The 20,991-nt window shown below is 48.5% G+C and overlaps 1 protein-coding gene across 1 annotated transcript in view; it reads right to left on the bottom strand.

Moving 5' to 3' along the window:
* The window catches only part of Pdia5 (protein disulfide isomerase family A member 5), an 85,737-nt gene that overhangs the window by 49,328 nt on the left and 15,418 nt on the right, over positions 1 to 20,991 (bottom strand). Inside the window, exons 2-5 of the mRNA XM_020183414.2 lie at positions 14,551 to 14,677; positions 12,142 to 12,229; positions 3,536 to 3,619; positions 3,240 to 3,285 (exon numbers count right to left, since the gene is read on the bottom strand). Coding sequence (XP_020039003.1) covers positions 3,240 to 3,285; positions 3,536 to 3,619; positions 12,142 to 12,229; positions 14,551 to 14,677 — 345 coding nt within the window. The remainder of the gene's footprint in view (positions 1 to 3,239; positions 3,286 to 3,535; positions 3,620 to 12,141; positions 12,230 to 14,550; positions 14,678 to 20,991) is intronic.

Raw genomic sequence — 20,991 nt, 5'->3', positions numbered from 1 at the left:
CTAAAGGGCTTGGCTGGCCTTTATTATGCAGACCATTGACTCAAATCTCCACTTCTTTTGGGGTAGACACATGGTGGACAGGGGAAAGGGACACTATCTCTTCATTTCTCTCCCTGTCCCACTTACAGCACTTCACCACTATGGACAGAAACAGCATTCTCCTTCTTGTTAATCTCTTGGAAAATGGTGCTCAAAGTCTGTGAGAGCCAGGGAGGGGTGAGAGAAAGCAGTCACGCCCCCTCCCACACACCCTGGAGGACAGTTGTGGCCTCTGTGTCAAAGCATGGAATCTTCCATGTCACAAATTTGATGAAGCAAAATTCTGTCATTTCTGTCAACTTTGATCAAGCTCCAGGGAGCAGATGCTGAACTTGTGTGTGTGTGTGTGTGTGTGTGTGTGTGTGTGTGTGTGTGTGTGTGTAGGGAGAGTGGAAGGGAGAGCTGAGGGAGAAGGGAAACACCATTTTGTATGTTCAGCCCATCCACTAATCATCACACAGAGAGGACCTTGGTGAGGATTATCATTTCTGAAATCTCCTATTTGGAAGGAACTACTATGGGAATATGGGAAACAGCCAAGCATTTACAGAGTCTCCTTCAGATTGTGCTTTCTATCTATCCAAATGGAACTGTGGAGTACCTCCTGATAAGGGAAAAAACAGTCATTGGTGCCACAGCAGAAGGCAGATCTACCTTTGTCCACATCCTTTGTCAACATTTCACCAGAACAACATAAGCCCAAATGGAATGGGCAGCAACTCTGTAAGCTCATACTCACCCACACAGCTGCAGAGGGGCCTGCCCACCTGGCACATGAGAGAGATGCTACTGGGTGCCCCCTCCCTGTTGTTCCAGAAAGGCTTGCTGTAGGGGTTTCTCAATCTAGGGCATACAATAGACTCCAGAAGTCTGAGAAACCCCAAACTCATAGACAAATGGGGTACTTTGCTATATGCACATGTGCTATTTTGGGGGAGAAGGACTCTATTTAGTAGACTATTAATGGGATTGGGAACCTATGATAGGTTAGGAGCTGCTGCTCTGGGGGGACAGGCATCCTGTCCCCATATCCAGCATGAGCTAAGTAAGCACTAGAGTTCATACAGCTTCCTCGCCCCCACCTCCACCCAGCACTAAGAAACAAGATGACAAGAATGGAAAAAAGAAAGAAAAGATCTCTTTTAATGTAACATTAGAACAGTCATCCTTGCACCCTTCTGTGGTCCAGGTGAGGATTATTCTCATTTAACTGAAGCTGAATAATCCTATCTAGAGGTTCTCTGCAAGTTGGTCTAACTGAACAAGGCCCTGGATAAAATGTCTGAGAGGAGCAGTGCCTGGGAGCCACCCTCAGCCATCTAGGCTTGCAGGTACCTCTGGTCCTCACCACTTACAAAAAGACTTTGAGGGGAGCGGGGGAACAGACAAGCAGAAGGCTGCATCCACAGGGAGTTCCCTTTGAACTTCCTTTTATTTGCAAATGGGAGATGTAATAAGCCCTCTGACCTCCTTAGAGGTTACAGTAGTTCCTGTGACCATCGAACCGTGCAGGATGACATCAGTAACAGCCAGATCATGAGTCTGTAAACCATGTCCCCACCCTGCCAGGGCTCTTCCACCTTTCTATAGACAGGGTCCCAGGAGCACTCTGTAAAGAAAGCTAGTGACAGAGGTGAATGATCTTAGCTGCTCAGGCAGAAAAGAAAGAAGCATCAGACAGTCATGGTAAATGCTTCACCAACTTCCCCCTGCCCTGGAGAAATCTAGTTGTTCTTCCCTAGTCCCTCTGGCCCCTATGCACTTTGGGGACCCTAGGACTATGGCTGCCTGCTCACTGTTTGAAACCAAAGACTATGACCCTGTACAATGCTCAGCCCACTTCTCCAGCTTGTTGACGCAGCAAGGGTAAAAAGAAGCTGCCCCTATTCCACAGGAATGAAACACAGGTGAGGACTCTTTTCCCTTATTAGACACTCAGTGGCAAGCTGGGCCTTAAGGGCTCCTTGTTCTTTCCCTGATACAGAGTTCTCAGCTGCTGCTACTCCTGCTCCATAACCCTAGGACAGATTCCTCTGAGGTTCTGAATAAATACAAAACCAAAACCCAGCCTTTCTTTTTAGTCAATGTATAAGTAATTCCCCTATCCCATCCAACTAAATCTTACTTCTGGAGAGCACATGTTCTCTCTCAAGAAGTAGCTGATGTCATAACACAGAATACAAAGGATCAAACAACTGTAGTTGGATGAGCTCCTCCAAGTATCTAAGTGGATGCTACGATGGTGAGTAATCAGGCCAAGCCCCTCTATAAGGTAAAAGCTGCAGCAACTTTAAAAAAAAGGAGTTCTTAGTGGGTAAATAAGAAATGACTTGAGGGCTGGTGGAGAGGGATGGATAGAGGGAATGGGGCATTCACAGCTACACAGAGAGTGGACAGACAGGAAGGGACAGAAGGAGACAAAAAGAGAAGAAAAAGATAGGAGTGCAGAGACTAACTCCTGTCTGAGAAGCAGGGGAGTTAGAAAAACTAAGTTCAGCACAGGTTGGAACCAGAAATTTTTTCAGCCAAGGCAGGAAAACGGCACCTGGACCAGAAGCAGAAGACCTGATTTGAGGAAGAGGATGCTGGTATTGAAGGAGTACTGAAGGACAGTTGACAGGCTGAGGGATGAGCAACTGCTCCATGATAACCAGATGGTACCTGTAGATTACAGAATCTCACTTATTTTCATTTACTCTTGCATCTACTTCTAGATTTGGGATGTAGCAGAGAACACTTCAGTGACATCCACATCTCATCTGGAACATGCCACATCAGTCTAAAATGCCAACCTGCCTATGTTTTATACCCCATGCTAACTTGGGCACAGTAGTTTCCCTTTGGCCCACGGGTGGCCACTATGGACACCACCACAGAGATGAGGGGATGGCTTTGAAGCAACAGCAAAAGGAGACCCAGAACCTGTGGAAGAGAGAGGCTATGATGTCACCTGCCCCACTGGACAACTCCTAGACATTTACCAACTTATCTACAGGGCTGGCCCATCCAGCCTTGTAGATAACTGTTAACTGTTAACTGTGTTAACAGTTACAACTGCTGACATAGGCTCTTGAGAGAAGAGTCCTCAGGTCACTTGGGAGACCAATGTGCACTCTGTTCTTCCTTTTCTCAGAGACAACTTGCCAGACTTTGGGTGTCTATCCATCCACCTCTGCTGAAATTGAGGGAGGCAAATTTACCTTGAATGTCATAGCTCGGTTATATTCAGTATGAAATGCACCATCCCTGTCAAACGAGAAAAAGGAGTTAACTTTAACAATGGTTGTGAAGATACATACCTTTGGTTCCCTAAGCATCTTAATAAGACTTAGCTGTTGAACACAGTTCAGGATTTTTTTTAAAAGAAATAATTATAAACATAGAAAAAAATCATTCTGCAATAAAATTAATCTAACTAAAAATTGCTATTCACTGAGAATACCAATAAAAGCTTCCAGCACTTACTTGGAAATTGCAAATGCCCACGTGTACTTACTGGTAATGGAATAATTCAACCTTTTTGTCCTTTGGGCTGAGGTCAACTTTCATCTTCTTGCACAATTTTCTACTCTCTGCGTCACTGGAAGACACAAATGTCGGGAAACATTTGTTACCTGAAGTCCTCACATAGGTGTTGACAGCAAAATCTGCTGGTGGCCTAAGAAATAAGCTGGGTAATCTAGAATTCTCAGCAGCAGATGAGGACCTTATGACAGCGGGCTCTTAGAGAATTAGGGGAAGAATAATAACCAGCAGGATATAGGCTAGTGAAGAGAGATGGGGACAAGCAGATGGTAGAGGATGTGTCACTACTCGTAAGTGGCAACATGCATGGATTCAGACAGAGAAAGTGCCCAGAAAGGGAGGGAGTAGAAAGCTCATGTAAGAAAAATAAACCCCAAGCCAGATGCAATAGTACCTGTAGTCCCAGGTACTTGGGAGGCTGAGGCAGGAGGACTGCTTTAGCACAGGAATTCAAGGCCAGTTTGCACAACAAAGTACGACCCCCATCTCAAAAAAAACCAGAAACCCCAATTCCAGCTTCGCACTGGGGAAGTTTAAAACATACTGTTGCTTCCCTGGCCTTCCCAGACCAGAATCTGGGGTGGGATCCAAGCAAGATTTTGTTTTAAAAGCTCTAATGTGTGCCAACTGCTATAGGCCATCTGACTGGGAAAAGAGGAAAATGTTCTGCCATGTTGAAGAAGTGATGAAATCTGATTGGGTATTGACAAAAGCCAGGAGTAAGGGAACTGTTTCTGTTAAAGGAGCCCCTCCCTTGGCATTGGAGATAGGTTACCTGCACATGTTCTGACAACAAATGTCTGCCAGGGGCCCATACCATTTACAAGGTGCAGCATCTTATCTAACCTTGGTGCCTTTCCTGGTGGACCAGTGGATCTCCAGGTGTGGTCCATGGACCACTGTCACCCAGGGACCCATTAGACAGGCAAAAGTCAGCCCTATCTCAGACCCACTAAATAAAAAACTCTAGGGTATTTGAGCAACTGTGTTGAACAAATCTCCTGGGTGATTCTCAAGTATGGAACCACTGTATGAGATCACCACTCTGCACTGGCTCTTCTTCCCTCCCTACCTCCTTCTATCAGCTCCTCAGAGGCCTTCCTGCTAAAGGCAACCCATCACCTCACATGCACAGAACCCTGCTTGTCACTTCAGGGCTATGTCCCAGACTTGAATGGACTCAGAATATTTCGGCCATCTGGCACCCACAGAACACCACTGACCAATAGTGGCAGTTTCTGAGGGACCTCAGTTCTGCCAGATATGAGAGCCACCTGTGGGAAGCTCCTTCCTCTCCCACCTGTTTATAGACCTTTCCTCTATCCACAGACCCCAGATTCACACAGCTGTGCATGAGACCCAGAACAGATGGACTCATTAAACCACTCAGCTCAATTCTACAAGTAATATCATCAACGGACAAGCAAAATCACAGGCGTTACTTTAAGTGTAAGATACAATTTGCACATCAAGAAGCATGTCTTGATGTGGGTGAAGGGGGTATCACCTTATCACCCTGCTTTCACCTCACCCACATCTACAGGCTTTCCTCCCACTAGTTCCAGCTATCTTAATCACCTCTGCGGCAACTCCAGCTTCCAGCCAAAGGCCTGCCAACAGTGAGGACTCAAGAAATACATGTGAAAGTAGAAAGGTAGGAATAATGGCACTGCAATGGCGCCTCCCTAATATGAAGGACCTGAATACAGGGAGTCCAGGGAGAAGTGATAAGCTGGCGATGAGGAGGACAGACATACCAGAAGGCAGCCCACCGCATGTGGTTGCTGGAAACTTTGTTGTCCTAAAGCCCTCTGGGGGATACCACACCTACCTCTTGGTTTGAGCTTATCCTGTCCCTCAGGGGCTCTGTGGTGAAGCTGCACAGCCAGGGGTTGATTTGTTTGAAAACAACTGTGGAGGAGGTGTCCTTTCCCTGCCTCACTTAACTGCATGGAAGGGAGAACTCCACCTGGGATGTTTGCAACCACACTTGGCACTCTCCCTATCCACCTTTGTTCTGCCAAGCTCAACTGTTTACGTGACTGCCAACCATCACCATCACAATCACTGGCAACAATGAACAGCAGAGGCTGCAGCAGGAATCCATCCTTGGCCACCATGCGGGCCACATGCAGTCGACCTGCCTCCATGCCCAAGACCTTCACAAGGCAGAGGGAGGACTGAAAAGACTGAGGTCATTCCAGCTCCAAGTCCTGCCCATTTGGCCAGAACCCAGGCCATTCAAAGTCCCAGAGGTCCAGTCTTAGGTCCCCTGTGGGCCTGCGATATGCCTAACTTAGGAGCAACACTCCAAACCAACCAACGTGAGTGGTGGAGGTGGAGGACACAGAGCACCCAGCCTGTTCCTCAGCGTGCCTCAGAGGTCCAGCTAGTTTGAAGCCTGTGGCATGTACTCAAGTAAATCACTCATTTCCGTCTAGGATTCCTTGCGGCAGACTCTATAAAACGCTTTAACCAAGGAGTCTCTTCTCCCCCCTGCCCTCTAAACACACCCTTTCTGTCAGAGGGGTGGTACAGGAGGTGACTCCTGTCACAGCACTCCCAACCTCTCTTTTCCTGCTGTCTCTCTCCACAGCACTTTTGACATCTGGCTGTCACTGTTCACTGACTTTGCCCTATCAGGAACGTTTGTTCCCTGAAGGCAACGGCTTGTTTTTGCTCATAGATGCTTTACCAGGGTCACAACAACAGCTGGCACACAGTAGGCACTTGATAAATAACCTGAAGTGCTGGGATGAGACCCTACACTTCTGCCTTCCTGGACTCTGTCGGTTGGGACCAAGGATACCCGCTAGGTGACAATTCCTGATTGGGCTCCCTCAGCTCTGCTCCCCCTGCCATACACATACAATTCTCTCTTAAGAGTGTCTAAGTGTGCATGTGAACATCTACTAATTGTGCAGCGCAAACAATAAAAGTCATAAGAGATCAAGAAGGGGAGAAAATTACCCAAGCTCAGGGACTTAAAAGGATCTGGGTTGATAGATTAAGTACAATTAATTGATTCACTGCCTCCATTACTCCCCCAGTCTGTGGCTGAGGCTCTAGGGGGAAAAGGAGACAAAGGCAGTAAGCAGGAGAATAAGCTGCTTTGTCAGAAGTCCCAGAGTGCCAAGGCCCTCACCCGCCCCTCCCCTGGCCTGCAGGAACCAGCTATCAGTTTGCAGGGAGGTGTCAAGACCACTAATCTACCACATCCTATCCCTCCCCACTGCACTTGGCTCTCCTCAACCAAGAGTGAGAAGGGAAGGATCACAGAGGCCTATACCCAATTCCCTACCCACCCCATGTCCTCACACCCTAACCGAGTACACAGGGGTTTTCCTGTGACACTGTTGTGGGGATCTGGCTACTTGTCTGGAGTGGCTGCTTGAGGTATGAGGTGCTGTGTAGATTACATCTTCACATGCAATAATAATCACCCAAGAGGCTGGGAGTGTAACTCAAGTGATAGAGTGTTATCTAGCACACACAAGGCCATGGGTTCAATCCCCAGCACCAAAAAAAAAACAAAAAAACAAAAAACACTCAAGAGACTCCTGGGAGTCAGACCTGGGGATGGCAGGTGGAGGGACAGCAAGAGAAAAAGAAACAAGGTGCCAGAGGCTAAGAAGAGGAGGTATTAGGCCCTTCTTAAATTGAAGCCTAACTACTGAAGCTTGTTCCCTAGAGAAAGGGTTCCAGATCTGGCTCTGCCACTAGCCAGCTGTGACCTTGGATGGGGCCTTGGTTTCCTGTGCTGCAAAATGCAGGAGTTGTTCACATAAGCTCAGGAGCTTCTGATCCCTTTAAAGGGTCAAGAACACTAAGGAATGAAGACAATCTGCCTTCTATTTTGACACACACACTAGGAGCCAGAACCCATTCATGTTATCTCTCTTCTCAGCCACTCTCAGTGTTTTTTTTTTTTTTTTTTTTTTTGGTTGTTGTTGTTTTTGGTTTTGGTGGTACTGGGGTTTGAACTCCAGGCTTTATGCTTGCTAGGCAAACACTCTACCACTTAAGCCACGCCCCCAGCCCTTTGTGCTTTAGTTATTTTTCAGATAGGGTCTTGTATTTTATGCTCAGGCCAGCCTGGACCACAATCCTCTTATTTACACCTCCTGTATAGCTGGGGTGACAGGCATGTGCCATCATACCAGGCTTATTGGTTGAAATGGAGTCTTGCTAACTTTTTGCCCAGGCTGGTCTCAAGCCTTGATCCTCTGGATCTCCACCTCCCAAGTAGCTGAGATTAAATGGGAGAACCTGGCCCCACAATTAGGTTATTATGTTCACAGCAAACCACGTTTGGTCTCTTTCTTGTGGGGTAGCAAGAAAGCTACACTGAAAACCAGCAGGCAAGACTTCCACTTGTCTTATCCATGAACTCTTGTGTCCATGGCTACCACAGCCTCTTGGGGTTCCATTTCCCCATCAGGCAAAGGATAAATATCTTTCTCCACCTATCTGGCCTGCTGTGGTGGGATTCCAAGCAGATCAATTTGTCACCCCTTGGGATGGTTAAGAGATGACAGCTAAGCAGTCCCTTATTTCAGAAACAAGAAGAAAAAGGGCAATAGGCAACAAACAGAGTGACTGCTTGGCGCCAAGTAGCAAGCACAATGAGAAAGAATATAACTGGAGGGCATGAGGCAGGGGACAGCTGGAACTGTCTTGGAATAGCCGAGCCTTAAACTTGGACAGACTTTGGTGCCACATAGCACTATCTGATGAAAGGACTCTACAGCAGGGGCTGTGCTACTTGGTACTTACCTAAAGGAGTACATAAGGCACTGCAATTAGTGAGAGGGAAAGGAACAGTGTAGAAGAGTGTGGTATCACCTCCACAGATGTGTATGGTGCTCTCTCCACCTGCCTGCCCAGATCAGTGATTCTAAGGCTCTGCTCCTCAGAGGAGACACAGCATCCCAAGTGCATGGCCATGTGCCACAAGTTATCTGAAGTCACAAGGTAAACATGGCACTTCTATTTTATACCATGGTAAGTAAAGTTTGTCATGTTTAAATAAGGGGCAAATGCTAAATTTGAATAATGTTTAGAAGAAAATTTAGACTTCAAAATATGCTATACCTGCCCAGGCAGGTCCCTAATCTGGCACCTTGGGAGCCATCACTACTCCAGGGAAATCAAACAAATGGAAGGAGAGTAGGGAGATAGAAAATGTGATCAGGCAATGACCCGACATCCCTAAGAAAGAAAGCAGCCAACATGACAGGAGAGTCTGCTCCAGTGAGGGCCCCTCAGGAATTGGCATACCAGGCATGGCACCATGGCTGGCTCCAGCTAAACTTTCTAGACAAGAGCATGGCCTCACAAGGCCCTGCCCCAGTACCAGCCGCAGGCTCAGGATTTGAGCAGACTACCAACCCCCTTCACAGCCACCATGGGCAAGTGTGACTGCTCAGGCCAGAATCAAGAGGAGGAGAGAGGGGAAAGGAGAACTGATAAATCTGCAGGAGGGATGGTCTGGCACCAGGAAGAGAGTTAACAGGCTGGGGTGGGAGGTGGGGAGGGGACGGGGTAGTGTGTGCCTGCAGATGCACATGCAGATCAGTGAAAAAAGAGCCATAAAACCAAAGCAGAGGAAAAGAAATATCCCCAGGTAGAGAAAAAAGTCCTAAAGAATGGGAGAAGCAGAGATCCAGTTCCCCTCTGGGAAGAGGTAACAGACACTTAGTAAAGGGAGAGAAACGAGGGGCAACACCTTGGGGGAAAGGAAAGGAGACACCAAGAATAGGTGTCTCTTCCTTGCCCTTCCCCTCCTTTCTTTCCTCCTTCCTTCCTTTCTTCCCACCCTCCTTTTTTTTTTTTTTTTTTTTTTTGAGACAGGGTCTTGCTATATAAACCTGGCTGGCATAAGCCTCCTGAGTACTGGGTTAACAGGGGAGCACCACCTTGCCTGACTCACCCTATACTTCTTAAAGGGCAGAGCAATAACCAGTGTGCTGGGGCTGACTCCATGCCCAATACCTTCTTCAGGGGCATCTTCTCCAAAACCAAGGGATTCTCACCCAACAAAAAGTTGTTTAAGGAACAATGTACCATCTCTCCCTGACTAGTTCCTTCCTGAACAATTCTGCCTGGATGAAAAATGATAACAGTAGAATGATATCTCACATTTAAATTGTTCTATTCTATTCTGGAACTTTCATTTACCTATTCCTCACCACAGGAGACAGCTGTGGGGCCCTGCTGTCCCCACTCTAGCCACCAAGCCTTCGATGGCAGGGCAGGAAGCAGAGCTGGAGAGGATGAGATGGGAACCACAGCAGGGCCCACTGAAGGGAGGCGCGTGCCGGCTGACCATCTGTTGCTTAACAGCGAGGCTAAAGAGAGCAGCGCTGGCTCTGTGCCACTCCCCCCTCCTCCGCAGACAGCAGCAGAACGTATTCCCAACATGCCTGCCCATCCTGGGAGCATCTCATTCCCACACTCACAGACACAGACAGAATGCATGTGGGACAACGGTGGGAGCCACTGCAGGGCTGTGTGATGTTCACATGGTGGGTTCCCCCGAGGATTTTCAGAGCAGGTGTAGATGACCAGGAGCAGGTGAGCAGAAGAGATGTCAGTTTGTGTTCTTGGGATCTCCTTGTCTAATAGTCATCCTTAAGACCTACCACCCAGGGTGACCTGCAAAGACCAGAGTCCCAGTGCTGTCCCTTAGGCTGCTCTGGGAAGGTTCAGTTGTACTTTTCCTCTAATTCCAAGTTCAGACCCAGATATTCTGGCTTCTGACATAATTCACATTAACTCCATAATCCACCTACTTATCTAAACTACTTTAAAGCTACTTACCATTTCAGTTTGTACTTCTTCTTACAGGGATAAATTCAATAAGTTGAGAAGCACCTACTTTGAACACTATAGTCTTTGTACAGGTACCTGTTTCAAGCCCTAACATGCCCCTTCACCTAGAGTTCAACGTTCACATATCAAATTCACAGGATTTTCCCACTGGCATTTTTGCAGACTTTAGGCATCAAGACTCCAAATGTTAGTCCTAAACTCTAACTTTCCATATCTACCTTTATGTGCTGGCCCCCAACCCCAGTTAGCTCAGGTATCCTGCTCTGGATCTCTGGATATTCTGCAGCCCAGGGATATAGCAGAACCTCCGCCCCCCACAGGGATGAAGCCATGCTGCAGAGAGCTCCTGCTGGGAAAGCCAATGCACTAGAAGCACATGACACCCTCAGATCTTTGCACCCTGTCTGAACTTCACCTTCTCTATGAAATTTTTCCTTTCTAGGCAGAACTAACTGACTGCTACGCAGAGCCTGTTTCCTGTACCCTTGCTGGGCAACACAAGCACCTGCTTGAGTGTCTGCCTACTCCACACACCCTGAGTTCCTCTAGGGCACTGTTACTGATCTGTGTATCCTCAAAGCACATAATAAGTGCTTGGTAATGGCTGGAATATGGACCCAGGAATAAACAGCAATGAATCAAAGCTCCTCTGCCAATTCCTGCCAACCCATAAGCCTCCTAAGAATGCCCGACAATAAGGTTCCATAATTGTTGTTATCTTCAGATATGGAAATTCCAAAGTGTCTAGTCTAATAGGCTTTGTCACTTTGCCAGTCACACAGAGCACTGCTGGTAAATTGTGGGAGACAGAGAGATACCTGGAAGACAGGAGCATGTTCAGCCCAGCTGATTGACCAATGGCTAAAAACTCACCAGCTGCCTAGTGAGCAGTCTTTTCTGATCAGCCAGCGTAAGTATACATCTGGAGGTGTGAGGCCAAATTCAAGTGTGTGCATCATACACACACACACACACACACACACACACACACACACACCCCACTTGATTAAGACTTATTCTCCTGGCCTCATCCAGTGCTTTGTCAAAATATGAACATCCTTTGATTCTTACGGGCAGAACAAGCCTGAGGTCATCAATTTATAAATCAGTGTGTCCCAAACCTCACTTGCAAAACAGTCACTTAAAACACAGACGGAACAGAAAGAGGCTTGCATGGGAGCAGGAACCACAAGAGCTCACTTAGCTGCAGAGTAGTGGCAGAGCTTGAGACCTAGTCAGGAGCAGTGACATTAAAGGTTCAAAAGACATTCCCAGGCCTGTGCCAGCTCAGGAGCCCAGGCACAGTCGGTTCACCAGCTGCCTGCACTAAGCTCTGTGCTGCACGCATGGGGACATCCTATGTTGGAGGTAAAGCTTATGGCTCTTGGTGCAAATCCACCCACCAGGTAATCCTCAAAACCATCTTGCCTCTCTGGATATCAAGGCCCCCCAATATACAGGAAGCATCCCCTCTGCCACCCACCTCCCTCTGGGAAGACAAAATAAAGTAACACATGGGAACACAAGAGAAAGTGAAGACTATGGAAAAAGAAGAAAAAGGGCAGGTGCTGGAAAGACAAAGAGGGAGAGTCAGACCTCCCCTCTCCAATGCAGAAGTGACCCCCAGGATTACCGGGGTATCACTTTATTACATCTTCTTTCCTAGAAAATTAGCCAAAAGACAATTCTGCCCCACCCACCAAATTCCCCAAGCATCCCTTGCTTCAGATTCCCAGGACGTACCCGCAGTCCACCCAGCAGATGGTGCCTTGTCCTTTCACTGCCTGGGCCACAGTGGATAATAACCTGAGATGATTTTCAGCTGCTGCTTCTGTAAAAGAACAGAAAATTAAACACTGATGCCCAAGAGCTCTGGGCTGTGGGCAAGGTAGAGTAAATCCAAGAAAAGAAGAGGCTCCTTGGTCCTGGTGTCAATTCCTGTGGATCTGGGCAAAGCAACTCAGAACTACTGTGGGATAGCAGAGACTTGGAAAATCCTCTGTGGCCTAGTATTTCAAACCTGTCATCCTGCAATGGTCTACTGCACAGTGGCAGGATAGCTGTGGTCAGTGTTTAACACTTGCACCCAGAAGACTACTGGTCACCTTCCCCATTTGACCTCAGTAAGTTCACTGTTAAAGGTCCATCAGGCAGATGCGGGGGAGGAGAGTGATCTGTTGCCTTCCTCTGTCTAACACCACATGATACATCCCAAAGCCAAGCAGAAATGATGTCTGAATTATGTGCCTCCACGGATTCTCCTCTTCCAGGGTGGATAATGGTAGCTGTTTGTGAATACAAAGCATGCTGAGCTTTTCACAGATGTGAACAAAAAGCATCGTTCAAGAAACATGCATGGAGTGTCTCAGAGGAGGCACTCCCAGGAAACCCTGGCTAGAGCAACAGGAGGAACGGGACACTAAGGCGGGGAAGCCATTGTTTCACCTCACAGATGAGTTATGGGGTGGGGTGGGGGCGGGGAAGGAAAGCAATATAAATAGCTCCCACCCCAGCCCTGCCTTTCAGCCATGGGAGGCACTACATAGAAAGATGGGAGGGAGGAAGTAAAATCCAGTTTCTGTGATGCTCAGAAAACCCACTGGAGGTCACAAGTCGGGTGCAGCAGGTGTGGGGCAAGCAGTGAAGTGAACGTCCAGTCCCCGCCCCCAGCATGCCAAAGCAGCAAGAAGCCTGGTAAATGGTCACCATAGGCATTCCACTCTCAAGGAATTGAGAAGGGGCTGGGCAAGGGGTGAAGGGACAAGGAGAGAGGTCAGACCCAGCCTCCACTGCAGGCCCCACTGACTCCACCTTCCTACTCTCTAACTTACCAGATTTCTTGTCTCAGCCCCATGCTGGTCCCAAAGCCCTATCACTGGAATTAACCCATTTCTTTCTATCCTTCATTAGAGGACCCAAAAGGCAGAGGTAGCAAAGGGGAGCAGTTCTGCCACCAGAAGCTAGTAGACCTCAATCAAGTCAGTCATTCCTTCTCAGCTTTGATGTCCACATTCACAAACTGGTTATCTGTTTGATATTCTGCACTGCCTCCCTTGTGGCAAAGGAGCAAATGAGGCTCTTGTCAAAGTACCCTATCACAGTCTGCCCCAGGGAGGAAGTGAACAGGCTCCTTCGCTGACAAACAGCCCAGCTCTAAGAGTATTCAAGGGGATGAGACATGTTTATTCAGGGGCACAAACCCCAGTGTCAGAGTAACAGTGCTTCCCCCTTACCTCAGTTTACCCCATTCCTGACAGCAGAGAAACACTAGTCACATGCTGGATTCCAACAACAAACTTAGGGAGTGTGTGTGCCAGACCCTCAGAAGGGGAAGGAGCAACAAGTGGCAATAAGGATGGCCATATGCCAGGGATGCTCAGGGGTGTAGGCTTCAGGCAGGACACACATCCAAACCATCCATCAGTCCCAAGTGCAAATGAGTGTCAAGGATGAGCTGCCAGGAGGAGCTGCGCCCAGTACACTGGCCCAGCTACTGGCTGCTGCTTCTCCAGGAGCACAGGAAATCTGGCATCCTCAGGAGCAGCAAAAACACTTAACTCTGCTGGAACAACATCAACAGAGGCAGCCACTCGCCTTCCCCAAAGTCACTGCCAAGAGCCAGGCAAACCTCTCTCCATCTGCTGTGCCCTCGCCAGCCTCAAGGTCAGAAGAGCTCAGGCCACTGCTCCTGCTCCAATAAAGCTGCCATGCCTGAGCCTTGGGCCCACTCCAAAGTCAGTACTGAATCTGACACAGGCTGCCAGCCTGGTGAGTACCCCTAAGCCTGGGACCAGTCAGTTAATCAGCAGCTCCAGTGAAGCACACCCTGGCAGGTCTTGGCCCACACTCACTGTGGTCTCTGCCACAGCCCCCCAACATCCTCTCCCTCCTGAGGCAATGAAGGGCTCCAGAGTACTTTCCCCAAGGAATGCTCATCATGAGGAACTGAAACGACCCTCACGATGCAAAATCAGCCAACTGATGCTTCGATGTAACTCTGTTCCCCTCTTCTGAGGAAAGCTGACAATCCCCACATTCTTCAGACCCTCTCAGCGGTCTCAGTCTCAGTCTGCCTCTGAGTCCTCCTGCCTCAGCTGCCCGATCCCACCCCACCCTGATGAGTGACTTTGGTGAGTAGGAGGGGATACTCACCAGATTTGGAGTAAAGAACCAACACATTATTCCGGGTCCTGAGAAGTTTTTTCAAGTCCTTGGGGTCAGAGATTCTCTCGATGAGGGAGGAAACCTTAGTGGAGGACAGCCAAGTTGGCAGGATCACCTGGGGACCAAGTAGCCAAAGACCATGAGTCTAGCTTGTAGCCCACCTACGGTGCCCAAAGATGTGCTGCCCTTTTACTTCAGGAGGTGGGGGTGGGGACGCTAATGAACCCTTCTCAGGACATCTTTACCTCTAATCCATACCAGTCCCCACTCCTATCCCCTCCATGTCCTTTGACACATCGCCCCAAATGCTACATGCTGGAACAAAATGAAAACTCCATCCCACCTAGAAGCTCAAAAGCACAAACTGACAGGCAAGCAGGTCATGTTCAGGATAGGAATGGATGGGTGAGAGGCTTTACTGTTTCACATACGGCCCAGCAATCTTAGAAGGCCAGCCAACAGGAAACAAGCCAACTCTTCCCTGGAGAGTGTAGGAACCCTTGGGAACTGGAGGTGCCAGGCATCTCTGCAGGCATAATAAAGGGTGGGCAATGAAAGTAGGAATAAGGAGCAGTCACAAAGCAGATCCCCTCACCCAGCCCACTTGTCAGAAGACAGGGATTACTATATGACAAGCTCCACCGGGCTGGGTGTGGGAGACGGTCCTTAGAGGAAAAGGGAATTATGGGAAGGTCGACACATTGAACCCTGAAATCACCCATCTCTCCAAGCTCCCACCCCCAGCATCTCCCTTCCCTTTTCCAGAAGGCTGCCTGTCAGCCTCATTCTCCAAAAGAGATGAGAGAATTTTTCTCTGGGGAACCTGAGGAAAAAAGAAAAACAACCTGGAGGCAGTGATTTGGAGAACCAACAGTGATACCCTGAGTTCCTGCTGAGCTCTCTACTGCAGACTCTCCCAGTAGATAAGTACCCTGTCCTCCATCCACACACGCAGAACCCTCAATCCACATGCCAGCACTTGTTCTTCCACACAGATACCCAAGATCCACGAGGTGTCTTCTGGCTCAACACAAAATCCAAACAAACCAATGGAAAGATGAAACTCAGAAGGAAAAGAAAATAAACAGGAAAGAAAATGATAGAAATGAAATGGTATACCCATAAAATAAGAATAGAATGTTAGAGTCATGGTGAATCAGGAAAAATCCTCAGAAAGTAGAACTATTATAAAAATAACTGAGGTTGGAATCAGGTGCTGGTGGCTCACCTAGCTACTTGAAAGGCAGTGATTGGGAGGACCGTGGTTTGAGGCCAGCCTGGGCAAATAGTTTGCGAGACACTATCTCAAAAATAACCGATACTAAAAAGGGCTGGTGGAGTGGTTCAAGTAGCAGAGTGCCTAGCTAGCAAATGTTGAGACCCTCAGTTCAAATCCCAATACTGCCAAAAAAACTGGGGTTGGAAACAGCATTGAAAAAATTAAAAATCAAGAAACAAAAAAGGATATACAATGAGGAAAAAAGTAATCGATCTATTAAGTACAAGAACTAAATTAAAGAAAGTCGGAAAAAGAAGAAAAATAATTTTTTTAAAAATTCAAAAAATGTTATAGAAACGCAGGCTGTGAGTCTCCAGTGGAGAGAGCCCAGCCTCATGAATAAAAAAAGACTCTTGGGACTGGAATGTGGCTCGCTATACAGAATTTGCCAGAATGCTCAAAGCCATAGGTTGATCCCCACACCTCAAGAGGGGATTCTCACCAAGTATATCAACTGAAAACTTTCAGAATACTGCTGACAAAGAGGAGATCCTAAAAAACTGCAGATAGAAAAACACCCATCACATACAAAAGATCAGAGGTGAGAACTGGCAAAAGTCTGCTCACCACACCCTGAAAGACAGGACACTGTCTTTGGCCATTCTCAAGAGCATTATTTCCAACTGGACGTCTGCAACCAAACTACCTGTGAATCATGAGTACAGGTTTCCTCAGGCTGCAGAGACCAGATGTGTAAAATTTATCACCAACAAACAGACTCTTTCTCAGGAAGCCACTGGAACCCATGCTCTACTAAAACAAGAGGCAAATGAAACACAAGAGCCACACAGAACCTAGGAAAGAACAGATCCCACAGAAGAGAGGCAAGATGTGCTACTACGTTGACAGTGAAGAGCTGACCCAGAATAACAACTGGTCAGCAGGCTACAGAGCAATCAGCCTGGGCTGGAGCAAGATCACAGGTCATGGAGGAAAAAGGTCAATGAAAGAGGCAGCTGGAGAGTATTTGATATGCTCCACCATACAAATAGGGATTTTAATTTCTGGCAGAAAAATTTAAAAGAAAATCTGACCACAGTTACACAGGTGATAGGAGAGCCAGGATCTGAATCCCAGTCTAGTCCCCAACATGCCTTCTCAATAGCCAGAGTCTTGAGTGAGTCTGAGCTCTACCACTCAAGAGCTAAGATGCCCAGCAACAACACTCCACCTTTCAGAGGCTTAGTGACTCACGCCTGAGGGTCACATGTTATATGTGATACCTCCCTCAAGGGACTGGTGTGAGGATGAGATCAGGTAACCTTCTGAACACACACTACAAATTTGATAGTATCAGTTACTGTAATATATATTATCGATTTCCATCTCAGCAGAGTGGAAGACAGAAACATCACCTATTCTAGTATTTCTAAATAAATCTGCCACTGGAATCCAAAAGTTCCTTCTCTGTGGAATAAAACCGCTCAGCAGGAAGAGTAGAAGAATTTTTCTCCTTTGTTCCACTTTGCCAGAGCTGTGCACAATGCCTCAGGACCCATGGCCTTAGGCAAGCCACCTTTCAGGGCTCACCAGAAAGTTCCTTCAGCTTTGACCAGCATGTCATCCTACAGTTCCCAGAGAGCTAATGGACTTCAGACTGGTAAGTCCACAGCCCAGTGCACACGGTGATGAGAGACAGAGAAAAACAATCTCATGGAAAACCACATTGACTTGCTGCTCTGTTTTTAATCCTCAGAGAATCTGACTAGTCAAGAAAGACAACTGCCCTGGCCAAGGACTCCGACCTGCAGACCAGGTCCCTGAGCCTGGCAGGCACCTACACCTCAGGAAACCACCTAGGGGTAAGCACATAGCTGGGACTCAGTGACACAGTGAGCACACAAGAAACCACAGAGCCTGAGTGTGGGCACATCCTGGCTTCCTTCCTATAAGACCAGTCGGTCCCTCAGGTTATCTAATCAAGGGCCACCTGAAATTAAACAAGCCACTTTCCATCCAGCCACGAAAGCCTCTGGCCCAGTGTTTACCATGACACAGCAGAGAACTTAAGTTCTACCTGAAATACACTGAGCAAATTGACTTTGCTTGAAACCCATCACTGGGCATGAAGCTGGGACTGGCACTGGGCCCTCCCTTAGCTGTCCTGCTTTACAAATCTCTAGGAAGGGTCTGTCTCCAACCTATCTCACCTTGACCCCCTAACTGCTATCCCCAAATTAAGAGCTCTGGAGGGCAGGTGCCCTGAAAGCTCTCAGAAACATCTGTCCAGTTTAATTAACATGACAAATCACACCCACTACCACACTCCTGACCTACAGAGGTCACCTGCAGAAAGTATGCTTCAAGGAGAGTCCTTGGCAGTTCTCATGGAACCCAAGGAGACTACAGACCACGAGGGTCTGGCATGGAGCTAGTTGGAGAAAGCAGATGGAACATGACCAGGGGTCTTGATAGCCTGGCTAAAGAGCTGGCCTAGGCAGGAAGTGAGTGGGGACATGGCTGACTGGTTAGCAGGGAGAGTACAAGGACATCCAGGCTCATATGCCCAGACAGGCAGGCAGTAGAGAGAAAAGGCTTAATCTAGCTCTCTCCAGGGGAAAACAAAAACTCAATGACCCTTTATAGGTAAGCAAGGCAGGAAGAAAAAAATGTCTAAAACAGCTCTGAGGATGCTGGGCTGAGAGACTGGGAACAGACGGAGGAGGTTCTTCTTTCGGGCAAAGGAAGACAACAGGTGCAGGCTTCTCAGGCTGCAGACATGTGAGCAAGAAGTACCCATGAACGCATCTTCCAGGCTGGAGGTTGAGCCATGAGGTAACTGGAGTCTCCAGGGGCTGGGGCCAGAGACAGTGGATACCCCAGTTCAGGAGTAAGGACCTAGGGGAGGTGGGGAGGGCGGCATGAACACTGCCCAGGGAAGAGACACAAGGAAAGGCAGACCAGGCTGAGTGGTGAGAGGCTGAGGAGAGACTGACTGGGGTTATCTAGGAAAATTTCTGTGGAGGGCAGGTGGATTGGAAGCCAGGCTGCTGAGCAATCGCATCCAGTGCAGGAGCTGGGTGACCAAAAAAGGAGCAAGCAGGTGCAGTAGGATCAGGAGAAGGATGGTGGGCATCCATGGGCACAGAAGATGCATGATGTGCCTTGTCAGGCAGGATTTGAAGGTCTGGGAACAAGAGAAGAAAGACAACGGGGCTAGCCAGACCCAAAGAGAATGCAGGAGATGAGGTCCATGGCACTAAGATCCAAGGCTTTGCATCTTCTGAGGAAGGAGGGATGAAAGGCCATGTTCACCCCAGCCAGCAACCACACAGGCAGCCAAGGAGGTGCCCTTCCTCCCTCCAGCCACTTAACATTCTGCTCCCCCTTCCACTTGCATCTGTTAACCTTTCTGTGTGTGCACCTTCCCTTCCTCAAGACGCAGCTCCAGTGAGCCTAGATCACCTTGCCCAGAGCCTTCCTGAAGACTTCATAAGTCACAACCCACAAACCTCAAGGACAACAATAACCACAACCACAATAACAGCGTCAATGATGCACAGACTATCTGATTCTTTGTCGTGCCCTGGAGTGGAGGAGAGGCACAGTATTGAAGCCTTGCTCCCAAAGCCAGCCTGGTATTGTTCCTGCACTTAGCAGGCTCCTCACATTAGAAGTCAACACTGTAGAGGTCAAGGAAAGGAAAAAGAAGCCTTATGTTCACCTGTCCCCACCCTTTGCCTTTTTCCACTTACAAGCCCTCTGCTTTATCAGCGCTTATCTTGGGCTGCACACACACACACACACATACACACACGTGTCCTCCAGCTGGGCTGAAACCCACAAAACATTTCTCTGGCTTGGAGCACAATGTGGTAGGGAAAGACAGCTTCCTCCTTTTTTTCTGCTGGGGAATAGACCCCCAATGCCAAGCCCTGCATGTATCAGAAAAGCAGTGCCCCACCCCATTGGAGTGCCAGTCTCCCAACTCCTGTCCTAGTGCCAGGACCCCCCCCCCAGAGCACCAGCCCCCTTCCACCACCTACCCACCCACCTCAGTCAGACTACCAGGCTCTCTTCCCAGCCTACACACCCACACAGGGGTCCTCACCCCACTCCAGCACAACTGGGCCTTCCTCATTTGCCAGGCTTCCTGCCCTGCTCTTGCACATGGCATTTGCCTGTCTCCCATCCGGCCTGCAGGTTTCTCAACTCTTCACTCCCCTTCCTCCCTTTGCCATCTTCTAGAAATGAGGAAGGAGCACTGTCTTTGGGGTTAGACAGATGCAGGGCCACCATTTACAGCCAGGTGACCTCAGGCTTGTTACTAGACCTATGACTGTCATCTCCCCACTGGGAAGGTGAGAGGACAATATGGATGTCCACCTAGCAGGCTGGCTCAAGGCTAAACGAGAGGGGACAAGGTCATAAAGAACCTAACACAATGCTTGACATACAGAAGCCCATAACAATAGTTAATTACTCTTTATTAGTGCCATTAATAAGCAAGGGCAACAGCAAAACAGGGACCACCTTTTCCTCTTCAGGGCCCTGCCTGCAATCAGCAGAGCAGCAGGTCCAGGCAGGAAGGAGCACACACGTACACACATTCAGCACCAGAAAATCTGATGGTGTTGGCCAGCTGTGCAGTGACCAGATCAAGAGGTCATGTGGCACATTTAAGCACGTTTTCCATGTTTCATGCACTGCCACTCACTTACCCCTCACAGGGACCCAGCAGACGGGTACTCATCTCCTCTACAGGTGAGGTTAAATGACCATGGTTGCACAGTAGGTCAGCAGCAGAACCAGGACTAGAACTTGTCATTCCTCCTGGCAAGAGGAGGTCTGCCTTTCTCCACCCCACCTGCTGGTCTCTGGACTGGTGAGGAAGCCACGAGAAGAGTCTCACTTTCCCGCAACAGGAGCAGCCAACACCTCCAAGAACCGAGGGCCAGGAGGTCCCAGCAGGGGTTTACACTAACCCGCTGCTCCCTGTAAGCTCATATGGTCCTAGGGTGAGGTAGGATTCTCAGGGCAAAGGGCACGAAGATCCCACATGTGGAAGTTTCCTCAGATCTGTTCCCATCAGAGACCACGTGCTAGGTATACACTCCTTCCTCTGCACATGTCTATGCCCACTCCCCACCTGCTCACACAGCACAGAGAAATCCCCTCCTCGCTTAATGAGTTTGCTGCCCACCCGCCAT

This window comes from Castor canadensis, chromosome 5 (genome assembly GCF_047511655.1).
Source record: "Castor canadensis chromosome 5, mCasCan1.hap1v2, whole genome shotgun sequence".
NCBI lineage: Eukaryota > Metazoa > Chordata > Mammalia > Rodentia > Castoridae > Castor > Castor canadensis.
This window is presented reverse-complemented; position numbering and strand designations above follow the sequence as displayed.